General features: G+C 36.2%; 1 protein-coding gene across 1 annotated transcript; it reads left to right on the top strand.

Moving 5' to 3' along the window:
• Positions 1 to 10,539: 10,539 nt before the first annotated feature.
• Positions 10,540 to 12,073, top strand: LOC135607362 (WRKY transcription factor WRKY71-like). The gene is made up of 4 exons (XM_065099129.1): positions 10,540 to 10,739; positions 10,825 to 11,226; positions 11,319 to 11,435; positions 11,522 to 12,073. The coding sequence occupies exons 1-4, from the start codon at positions 10,563 to 10,565 to the stop codon at positions 11,762 to 11,764; spliced, it is 939 nt and encodes a 312-aa protein (XP_064955201.1). The 5' UTR covers positions 10,540 to 10,562; the 3' UTR covers positions 11,765 to 12,073.

Raw genomic sequence — 12,073 nt, 5'->3', positions numbered from 1 at the left:
ATTTGCTTCTCTTTATACTATAAACTAGTAATTTTTACGATATGCAAGTTTTACTATATACAAGCTAGTAAAAATTTCGAAAGCAAATGCAAGATAGCTTTCTTGTGTAAGCTTATGATTCTTGCTTCTTATTGCAATGTGCAAGTTGCAAGTTTTACTTCTTGAGATAGGCAAGATAGCACTTTTACAATTTTTGTTTGGCAAGCTTGTGATGTTCAAGATAACAAGCTCTTTCTTCTCTTTTGAGAAGTGTCATTTTTGCTTTCTTTGCAAAGTGCAAGATAGCAAAATGCCAAACTAGCAAGAGATAATGTTTTACATGAGGTAAGCAAACAATTTGGCAAGTGTTACATTTGCATATTCTCTTTAGAGGAGTGTAATTTTTGCTTTCATCTTGAATTATGTAAGCTAGCTAGTTTGCCTCTTTTCATGATGTCCACGCTAGAAATTCTTGCTCCCCCTTTGTCATTGTCAAAAAGAAGGGAAGACCCTTTTTTTAATTTTCATATTATGACAAAGGTAAGTATCAATTTTATTTGTGCATCATTATATATTCAAATTAAAACATACATAATTTTAAAAACATTTTTTTTCATGCACGATACCGAAAAATAAAATCAATCATCATTAATGGGTATATCATACATGATACTCAAACATTAAAATTTTTAAGCATTTATCAACATGTTGATCATGATACCAAACATTCATCATTTAAAGCATTCATGATACATATCATATGCAATACATTATGTACATCATTGTCATAAGTATTGCATGCATCATTTCAAATTCATGAATATTTCATCATTGCATGCATCATGCCAAATCATAAAATATACAATCATCATTAATGCATGATTCCCAATCATCATTAATGCATGATTCCTAATCATCATTTATTTTGCAACATGATGGTACCAAATTTGTCAAATTACATTCTATCATACATGATCGAAACTTCTTATTTGTATACATCAAAACAAATTAATGAATATTTCATGTATTCTTATCATCACATAAGGAATATCAAGAAGAATTATTAGGTGATGAGATAAACATTTCATGAATACAAGGAATTGCATAAAAATCATATCATGAAAGATTAGAACATGTGAATACCAAAAGACATGATTTCTTTTTGAAAAACCTACTCCATAATTAATCAAAAGAAAATCTTAGGAGAACGATTAATGAAAAAATCTTGATTCATAATAAATCTTAATTTGTAAATATCACGAAACCAAGATCATGATTTTGGATAAAACTCATTCAAATTCAAATCACCAAAAATCATTTTTATGGTTCACAAAATTTGTAAGATAAGTAGATTCATGATTTCATTGATAATATATTTTCTCCTTTTTAAGTATTTCATTTTAAGTGATTGATTTCATGTTAGCATGCTTTTTCTTTTATGTTAAACATGCATCAACGTTTAGGATCGAAAAATGAATTTCATCATAAAACCATCAAGATCAATAGATTCTCAAAAATGAACTATTATGATCAAGAAAATCTGAAAATGAAATTTAACACTTTCATGCAGACAAGGTTTTGCTATAGATTTTCAAGTTCAATCATGAAGATAAAACATGCTCATGATCATAAAAATTTTTGTATCCAAAACACATAATTTCCAACATGTTATTAAGGCATGTAATAGTGTAAAATCATCATGGCAATTAAGTGATTTGAACATTGAATCAAGAAAGTTCAAAAAATAATCTTAACAAGTTCATGCATTCGAGCACATTTTTGCCATAATTTTTCAAATACACTCATGAAAATAACACATGCTTATCATCATGTATAGCTTAAAATCTCATGCATAAAATTGTTAATCAAAATATTTAATATTACATCATTATGCATTTCTTCAAATCAAACATGATTTTTTTTAATCAAAATGGAAATCAACGTAATACACATTATTTTTTCTTAACCATGATTTCATATTTTCAATCAAAATCATTTTATTTGTTTGTCATAAAATATGCAATATTATCATTTTCGAAATTACTTGGCATGATCATAATTTTTTTTTTAAACATGTAATTTTTAAGAAAATTAATTCTAAAATAAAAAAGAAAATACATCATGAGAGCATCAAGTAATTTCAAAATAAATTAGGGGGATTTCGATTACCTCATCATTGAAAGCGGTTAAGGCGTAGTTTGCCACCTCGCCTTTCTTGATTTTCTCCTCGTCTTCGGAGGAGCTCGATTCATCCCACTTTATGTTCTTCTTCTTTGGCCTCTTCCTTCGTTCAAGTTTATTATTTATTTTAGATTTTTGTTTAATAAACTTATTAAGATTTAGTGTTCGAAGTTCAAGTTCATCATTGTCCTCATCACTTGAGTCATCGCTCAAGTGGTATTCATTTGTCCGGAGTTCCAAATCCTTCCTGTTCTTTGGAAGGTGATTTTGTTCATCACGTTCATCAAGTATATTGTGCACCATTTCATATGTCATCAATAATCCAATTAGTTCTTCAAGTGGTAAGTTGTTTAGGTTTTTAGCTTCTTGTATTGTAGTTACTTTTGAATCCCACTTCTTAGAAAGAGAACACAAAATCTTGTTTACGAGTTCAAAATCCGAAAAACATTTTCCAAGAGCTCTTAAACTATTGACGACATCCGTGAAACGGGTGTACATGTCGCCTATAGTCTCGCTTGGTTGCATTCGAAAAAGCTCAAAATCATGCAATAAAATGTTAACTTTCGAGTCTTTGACTCTACTAGTTCTCTCGTGCGTGATTTCAAGTGTTCGCCAAATGTCAAAAGTCGTTTCGCACGTAGAAATCCGATTGAACTCATTTTTGTCCAAAGCGCAAAATAAGACATTCATAACCTTTGCATTTAAAGAAAAATACTTCTTCTCCAAATCCGACCATTCGTTCATCGGTTTAGAGGGAAGTTGAAAACCGTTTTCAATGATATTCCATAAATCCAAATTCATAGAAATCAAGAAATCTCTTATTCGAGTTTTCCAATAAGTGTAATCCAATCCGTTAAATAACAGTGGACGAGCAACCGATAAGCCCTCTTGAAAGCCATGAAGAGTCATTTCTCTTGGGTGTAAATCCGAAATGAGAAATACCAGGCTCTGATACCAATTGTTAGGATCAAGAGCACTAAGAGGGGGGGGGGATTCGGGGTGTGAATTAGTGCAGCGGAAAACCTTCTACGATTAAAATAAACTATGTTCGTTCGATAAAAGTGATTTCAGTAAGAAAGCCAATTCGTAAATCACTTTAACTTTTGATTAAGCGAGATGCAGCAAAGATATAAATGCAGTTTGCAGTAATGGTTCAAATCAGATAGTAGGCGCAAACTGAAATATGATATTCGTACGAAAAAACTGATTTACGTCTAAATGCTGATTCGTAAATCACTTGATTAAGCGAGATGCAGTTAAAGCAAGGATATAAAGGCAGTTTGCAGTTATGATAGAAATCAAAACGTAAACGCAAACTGAAATATGATGATCGTACGATAAAACTGATTTACGTCTAAACGTCGATTCGGAAAGTGCAAAGCTTGAAACCCAATCGTATATGCGCAGAAAGCAGTAAGCTTTTGAGGAGGTTTGTAGTAAAGATAAGATGCTCAAAGTAAATGCAAACCGAGATTTAGAGTGGTTCGGTCAATCTTGACCTACTCCACTTTTGGCTTCCTCCACCGACGAGGTCACTAACGTCAACTAGAGGCCTTCCTTCAATAGGCGAAGGCCAACCACCCTTTTACAGTTTCACTCCTTTTGACGGGCTTAGGAGACAACCCTTACAGAATTTCCTTTCCTCTCTTAATAGATCAGGACTTGGAAGAAAAGAGGAAGAAGAACTTTCAACTCATACAACACTTTTGAGCTCTAAAAATCACAAAGTAAAATCAGAATTTCGGTGGTTTTTGGGTGCCCTTTCAGTGCTGAAAGGGTGGGGTATTTATAGGCCCCAACCCAGTTTGAATTTGGAGCTCAAAACTATCAATTCCCGGAATTTCGGGATCTGGCGGTTGCACCGCCTGACTGAGGCTGTTGCACCGCCTGGCAGAGCTCGAAGACTGAGCCTCTGGGCGGTGCCACCTCCTGTCAGGGGTAGTTGCACCTCCTGCCAGAGCTCGAAGACCGAGCTCAGGCAGTGCCACCGCCTGATTGAGGCGGTTGCACCGCTCATCCAGAGCTCGGAGACCGAGCCCAGGCGGTGCCACCTCCTGTTAGGGACGGTTGCACCGCCCAATTTCGCTCGAAGACTGAGCCCAGGTGGTGCCACCGCCTGGCTGGGGCGGTTCAACCGCCTGGCAGAAATCAGGGTCCGAATGGGTTGATCCATTTGGCCCAATTTGGGTTTTTCAGGGGCCCAATTTCCCCAAGATTAAGTTAATGGGATCACCTCCCATTTCCAACTTAATTATTGTGCTAATTACGATATTTCCTAAGACATTTACTGTAACTTTCTCCAGTGCGTCAATCGCTTCTTCCGGCGAACTTCCGTCGATCATCCGATGAACCCTCGGTGATGCTCCTACGGACTTTCGGCAAACTCTTGGACTTGCGACGATCCACTTGGCGAGTTCCAACGAGCTTCTTTGGCAAGCTCATGGACTTCTCAGATTTGTTCCCGCAGAACCTCCGACGACTGTCCGAACTTCCGTCGAACTCTCGAACTCCCAACGTGATCATTGTCTTGACTCCGGCGCAACTCCTGCTGCATATCTTACTTTCATTGTAGTTAATCCTGCACACTTAAAACAAGACTTCGATTGAGATAATTAATCCTAAGCAATTAACCAAGTTGTCCGGCATGTCATTGGTCCCTCGACGCTTCGTCCGATTCTTCGGCGTATCGTCCTCTCCTGTAGCCTATTGCCCAATCAGCCAGTTGACTCCGCAACTCCGATATCCTTGGCACAATACCCGCTCTTCTTGGCCCGATGCCCGAGTCCACGGCCCGAAGACTTCTGTCGATATGTCGACCGATCCACCGACCCGACGTCCAATCTTCTGACATGTTCCTCCGGTACAACATGATTTTCCTGCTTTAATTGTCTCATCCTGATCGAAGCATCCTACATCACTCAAAACGCAGATTAAATCATAAACATATATCAAGTAGTTTTATCATCAAAATACGATATTCAACATTTATGGGTTCTAGAAGATCTTCTAGGGACAAAGGGAAGAGGAGATTAGAAGAAACTTTGATTCCACACTTTTTGATTCAAATCTACGTACCAAAAAATTTGCTTCCATAGAATTTAGAAATGTTCATAAGGGAAAATACATTGACTTAGATGAACTAAGTGATTTAGAGTCAATTAAATGGTTTGCAAATCTAGATCTTCTCCCAATCCTACAAATAAGTGAACTTATCTACCGTAGACTTGTTAGGTTGTTTTATAACAATCTACTTTATGGTACTTCCTAAAAGCTATGAACATCTATTACCATTAAACACCAAAATACTTTATCATATTCTAATTAGTATCATTCCCCCTAAACAATACCATTATGATGAAGTAAGTCAAATGGAACTAGGAACCATGGACTGGATTATGAAAGGATTTAACAATTGTTTTGGTTACCTTATCCAATAAAATATGATAGAAATATTTAAAAAGGACATGATGCTTCCATATGGTAATATAATCACTAGAATACTTAATGCCTACGATATTGCAATACCACCCGACGAAGAGGTTATAAAGCTAGATAGATTTAGCATCATAAATAAAAATCTACTTCGTCGAATGAGATGTATATTTAGAAATGGTATGTGGGTTAGAATGCCTAGAAGAACCGATCCCCCTCAACCTGAACCAGAACCAGAAACACTAATCTTTAGGGGTAATCAATCTCTTCCAACTGGTCCATTTGAGGAATCATATCCAATTGAGCAAGCTCCTTCATCATCTATCAAAGACATAGAGATTCGGATGGATCGCTCGGCTCGAATATCGCCAAGATCAAATTCTATCTGAGCTACAGTAGATTTATCGATAATTTGACTCTTTGTTTAGGCATTTTCATTTTTCCACTACCTGAATGAGCATATGTATGTACTTAGAAAATATGGACACAATTGCTTATTGTCTTGTTGTAAAACTATATTGTTATAAACTCTTTATGCTACTCACCTTGATCACAATGCCACTCGCTTTCGGATTTTCCTTAATCACTTAAATTCAATGCTGAAAATTTTATACAAAGTTGATATGATTGAATAACATGTTTACTTTAAAAATGAAAATTTTGTGCCTTGGTACTAAAAGTTTTCATGATGAGCATGTTATACTCTCATTGTGATTTTGATTCTTAATCTTTGAGTACCACAAATGCAAGAACCATAACAAAACCTTGTCTGAATGCATGAATTTGTTGAATTTATTTTTTCGGACTATCTTAATTCTATTATTCAATCACTTAACGATGAAAATCTCATGATATGAATTTTACGTATATGCTTCAATAACATGTTGGAAATTATGTGTTTTTGATGCAAAAATTTTCATGATGATGAGCATGTTTTACCTCCATGATTGTGTTTAAAAAACTATGGCAAAACTTTGTTCAAATGCATGAATTTCATTTTTGGACTTTCTTGATCCTAAGAATATTGTCTGAATACATGATTTTGTATTTCTCTTCTGGACTTAATGGAGCTTTCATGAGCCTAAATGATTTTATATCAATGTATCAAGTTTATTTCATATCAATGCTCTATGATTTTTGACATATGAAAATGCATCTCTCATGGATTTATCTTTGAATTTTTAATCGAGAAGGGGATTCGATGAAATGATTCGTTCATATGAATTCCTTCTTGATGAAGGAAGATTTCTTTTTGAGATGAACACTTGCAAAGATTTAATTCACATGTATATCTTGATCCTTGTAAAAACGAAGTATGATTTAATCTCTTATCATTTTTAACTTCATTCAAGTTAGTTCACAATGGCCTTCCTCCTTGTCATGAAAAGCTATCTCCATGTTATGTTTGCTTGAAAAATTTGTATGAATGGTATCTTATCACTTATTATTGAAAAATGACATAAATCTTTACCATACTTATTATTATGCTTGAAATATGCTTGAATCGTTCTCCTTTTTGTTGATGATAAAGGGGGAGAAATATATGATAAATTAATGAGAAAATGAATTGCTATACACTTACCATATCATGAAGATTAAATATGTGGTAAATTAATAATAGAATGAATTGCTATGAATACCATATTTGTAGCTTACATTGTAATTTTATAGAATTGCTACAATTGATATACTTATTTGAAATATAAGACTTGAAAATGGATATCAAGCTTTCACATCATTTTCATATATATATATATATATATATATATATATATATATATATATATATATATATATATATATATTGTAAACTTAAATTTAGACTTCGAAAGACAATATATATATTTTGGTTGTGTCTACGCTTACGTGCATGTGTGACGTGCGGTGTGTCCGCTTGCCGACCTGAATATATAAATGTGAACATGTGTGCTTATGTTTACATATGTGCATATTCATGTGTACATACACGTGTGTATGTACATGAATCACTGATTTTGACGGACCAATTTTGTCAATAGCCTTAGGAGTTCTTATTTTTAGATTTATTTTATACAAGGATGTGACATGGCAAAATTTCCAAGTGTGGATAGAGAGACTCAAGTCATTCAACTCAATGCAACTCTTTGTTCAAGCTAAACAACTTGGAGTCCTGAATGAATATATCTATCCATTATAACTTTATTTTTTCTTCTTCTTATTATTTTTGTTTGACCAAGGCGTCACCTATTCTAGTTTTATTCAACAGGTCACTTCAATTTTAGGAAAGCCATAGAACAAGGGGTTTGAAATGGTTTGTGGAGGAGCATGAACCCTAATAATTCTTGATGGAATAAAATCCTATTTAATTATCTTGTATTTTAATTTTTTAGATCATTGATCGCTGTTTTAGTTAATTGGCAGTGCTACGTGTACAATATACATAACGCAACTCAACTTTAAGTTTGATACTATTGGCATCCATCAAATATATTACTAATTAACGAGCAAAATTCATTATATAATAATATAATATTAAAACAAGGGTAAATGATAAAAATGATCTAATCTCTCATGACTCTACTAAATTGTGAGAGAATATTATTTATATTGACTAAATCAAAGATATTTTATCGATAAAAAATTTTACTACTGACTTCTTGCTTGATTGATGGCGCCCTCAAATTTGTTTTTGCCTAGCCATACTCTTTTTTTTTTTTTTTTTTCATTTGGACGAAAATATCTTCAAACTTTTACTTAAATGACTTGATCACATATATTATTTTTTAAAAATAGTATTAATTATCATATAATTTTTTGAAATAAAAATATAATATTAATCAATTTAAAATCACGTCATAGTGTTTTTATGAAATTTTGAGTTGATTTAATAGAAGTCGATGAAATTACTCTCAAAATTGAATTAAATTACACTCTATAACAAAAATATTCCAAATAATCTTAAAAACATGTCATAGCAACATGTGAAAGTTGGCTAAATTAATTACTCTAGTTACTATATGAAAATTTGAATTAGCTTAATAGGAATTAACTCAATTAAACTCAAAATTGAACTAAATTATATTCAAGTTATACTCGATTATGAAACCTATATTGGATTTGATTTGGAGTGTTTTTATCATAAAAAAATATCATCACGTAAAAACAAATACAAGGGCGTTATCCAATAAAAAAAATCAATAATAAAATGCCCCTCAAATGTTGATGTGATGTGCCCACACATACGATCCACGAGAGGCAACATCACAATGGAAACTTCTCTCGATGGATTCAGTCAATCTAAATAATATGACGTTAAACAATGAGATGGAAAATTTTCGAGCGATGCCAACGAGTGGATGTCGACTATTTGGACGAAAGTTGGGTGGTTCGATGTTGGATTCAGACGTCAATCAAAGAGCCTCCAATTTTGAACTCTCTCTCTCTCTCTCTCTCTCTCACGTAACATGCATGAATCTTTGTGTGGTTGTAGGCAACGATGAGTCAGATTCACGTGTTCAGTCAGATTCAGGACTGTTGGATTCTCAGACAAATTCATGTTCTTACTAATTATTTTATAAATATAAAAGAAAAAAAAGAGAAATTATTCAGTCATATATCATTTTACAAATTATTATTATTATTATTATTATTATTATTATTATTATTATTATTATTATTATTATTATTATTATTTTGGCCAAAATCTTTCCGCCACAAACACAGTCAAACCGGTTTCCATCATTTGCTTGCATCAACCATGTTTGCAGAGACTCATCATTTTGCGGTCTATACACAATAAAATAAATTGTAGCACCAATTTGTGGAGCACTGGCCAAGTTTTCTAGAAAATTCTATATTATATACATATGTTAAGAAAATAAATTAGTAGATTTTTGTAGCATGCGTCCAATCAAGAAATTTAATGTGATGCGTGGGCCAAAATCACACGATCAGCAGCTTCACATGGTTATCGCAAGTCGTTGACTTTAAGGGCGCGTGCGAATCAAGTAGTCGAGGATCACGATGGGCCCACATTGACCTTAACCCGACACGAGTTTGGAATCGACCGAAGTTTTGACCAGGAAATTGAGGGCGGCAGTGTGAACCCGGTGGCCGCCCCGGTCCACTCCGTCTCCATCCACGGGCGAGGAAGTTGACCTGATGTGGTGGATTTGTGCCGTTGATCGAGGATTTTTGTTCTATAGAATTTTGAATCGAAATCGAATCGTTTTCGGACAGATTCTAATTTCAGCTTCGATTCTAATTCTAATTCGAAACCATTTATTTTTAATAATATTATTATTTTTTCAAATACCCCTCCAATTAATCGTAAGTTATTGGATGGAGTAAATCTATCATTTAGAGGGACATCTGATCATTTAGTTTTTTTTTTTGTTCTTCTGGCAAATTTGGAATCGAAAAGAAATCATAGATTTCGATTAAGATTTTAGGAACAAAAATCAAACCGTTCAATTCAAAATTATCGAACGGTCGACCCATTTCGATTGTGATTCTGGATCGATGCAAATCCAATTCAAACTGAACCGCGATGAGTCTACTTGTCTTCCCTTGCGACCACCCTTCACAGCCGCCGCCCACATTCCCAATATACTTTATATCTAATCATCCTACCGAACATGATTTGATTAGCCATGCTTTGGACATCTAACACAAATGCCACCTTCCCGGAAGGTGCCCAGTGCTGCCTTTTGGCTTAGACAATGTCTTCTCATTCGGAGAATCTTAACAGAGAGGAAAAGGCAGCATTGGGCAAAGCATGTCCACCAAGAACTAGTGTAAGAAGAGTCAAGTGGTCTTCGGTCTCCATTCTTTTCTCTCGTCCATTTTCTAGGGCTTTCATTAGCCTTGAATTGACCCACACCGAGACTTCTTCTTTTCCTTTGCTAAAAGCTATTAAATGACCAACCCAAGCCCATCTTCTCCGAGTCATTCATCCACCATGGTGACGACCGGGCTCTGACGTCTCCTGGATGATGTCAGTCTCGTCTCCTCCCTTTAATTCCATGGAGTTGATCTATATATACCTCACCTGTTCTTCTTGTAAGGCTTCGTGGGGATCTGTCTGTGATCCTCCTCGTATCATGGGATCGGCTTGGTTGGATCTCGACCTCAACGTTGGCTCGCTCCGATTCCCTGTCGATGCTCCGGTGAGTACACCTGTTCGACCTTAGACCAGCTAGATGATCTCGTTCCACTCTGTCGTTGCTTAGTATGTCTTTCTGCGTGGTGTAGCAAGTGTTCCCCGTGGAATACAAGCGTGTCGAGGATAAGATCTCGATGAGAGGAGGCGAAAGAAGTGATGCTCAAGTTGAAGGTCTCGAGGCGGAGCTGATTCGGGTGACGGAGGAGAACAAGAAACTCGATGAAACGCTGCGAATCATCACGGCGAAGTACACCTCGCTTTGGAACCAGCTGAATGATCTGACGACCACCACCTCCTCTTCCGAGGGGGCGTCTCCGTCTCCCTCACCTGCAGGGAAGAGGAAGATCGAGAGCTCCGCGGGCCACACCGAGCCGGCTAACTGCAACGCGGAGTGCACGTCGGCCGAGGAGTCCTGCAAGCGAGTCAGACAGGATTGCAAACCCCCGGTCTGGAAGCTTCACGTTCGCACCAATCCATCCGATTCGAGTCTGGTGAGTTACTGAGTTCCACAGCCGTCTTCCTCGTGAGGATGTCTCGAGCGAACGTCTCACCCAAGTCTGTGCTTTGTTATGGTTCTCGAAAGGTCGTGAAAGATGGGTATCAATGGAGGAAGTATGGTCAGAAGGTGACAAGAGACAACCCCTCTCCAAGAGCTTACTTCCGGTGCTCCTTCGCGCCTGCCTGCCCGGTGAAGAAGAAGGTAAACCAAGCACCAAAACCCTAACCATCTTCTTCCCTATAAGCACTGCAAGAAGCTAATCAAGTGATGATTACATTTGTCGTTAGGTGCAAAGAAGCGCGGAGGATCAATCCATCTTGGTGGCGACGTACGAAGGCGAGCACAATCACAGCCAGCCTTCTCAGGTCGGAGATCGCAGTGACATGGATTTCGGCAGGTCTTCGCATCCCAAGTCATCAGTGTCGGAGGAACTCCATCCAACTTTGGTGGAGCAGATGGCTCGGTTGTTGACCAAAAATCCAGCCTTCACAGCTGCTGTAGCTACTGCCATTTCCGGGATGATGCTTTAACCAAAATCCACCCCCAAAAGATGCCATGAATTCAAGGCTTCTTCTCTGTGACGCTTTCTTATAGGTAAAGGATAAATGATTTGAGCTCAGAATCTTATGATAAACAAAATAATTTGAGATCTCTCGTGCCCTAAGCGAGAATCATACCACTAGATCATATCGTTTCTTCCTACGAAAAGAGTTGGGCAGATCACTTGTGCATTCCCATGAAGCTTTCCTTTTCACTGTATAATTATTCTCGCCTTCGCTTAAACAATTAAGAGAGAAAATTGTAAATCAAGAGGTTTATTTTGATCCAAATGTCGAATA

The sequence above is a fragment of the Musa acuminata genome, chromosome BXJ2-3 (genome assembly GCF_036884655.1).
Source record: "Musa acuminata AAA Group cultivar baxijiao chromosome BXJ2-3, Cavendish_Baxijiao_AAA, whole genome shotgun sequence".
Classification (NCBI taxonomy): domain Eukaryota; kingdom Viridiplantae; phylum Streptophyta; class Magnoliopsida; order Zingiberales; family Musaceae; genus Musa; species Musa acuminata.
The sequence above is the reverse complement of the archived record's forward strand: the minus strand, read 5'-3'. Positions and strand labels throughout refer to the sequence as shown.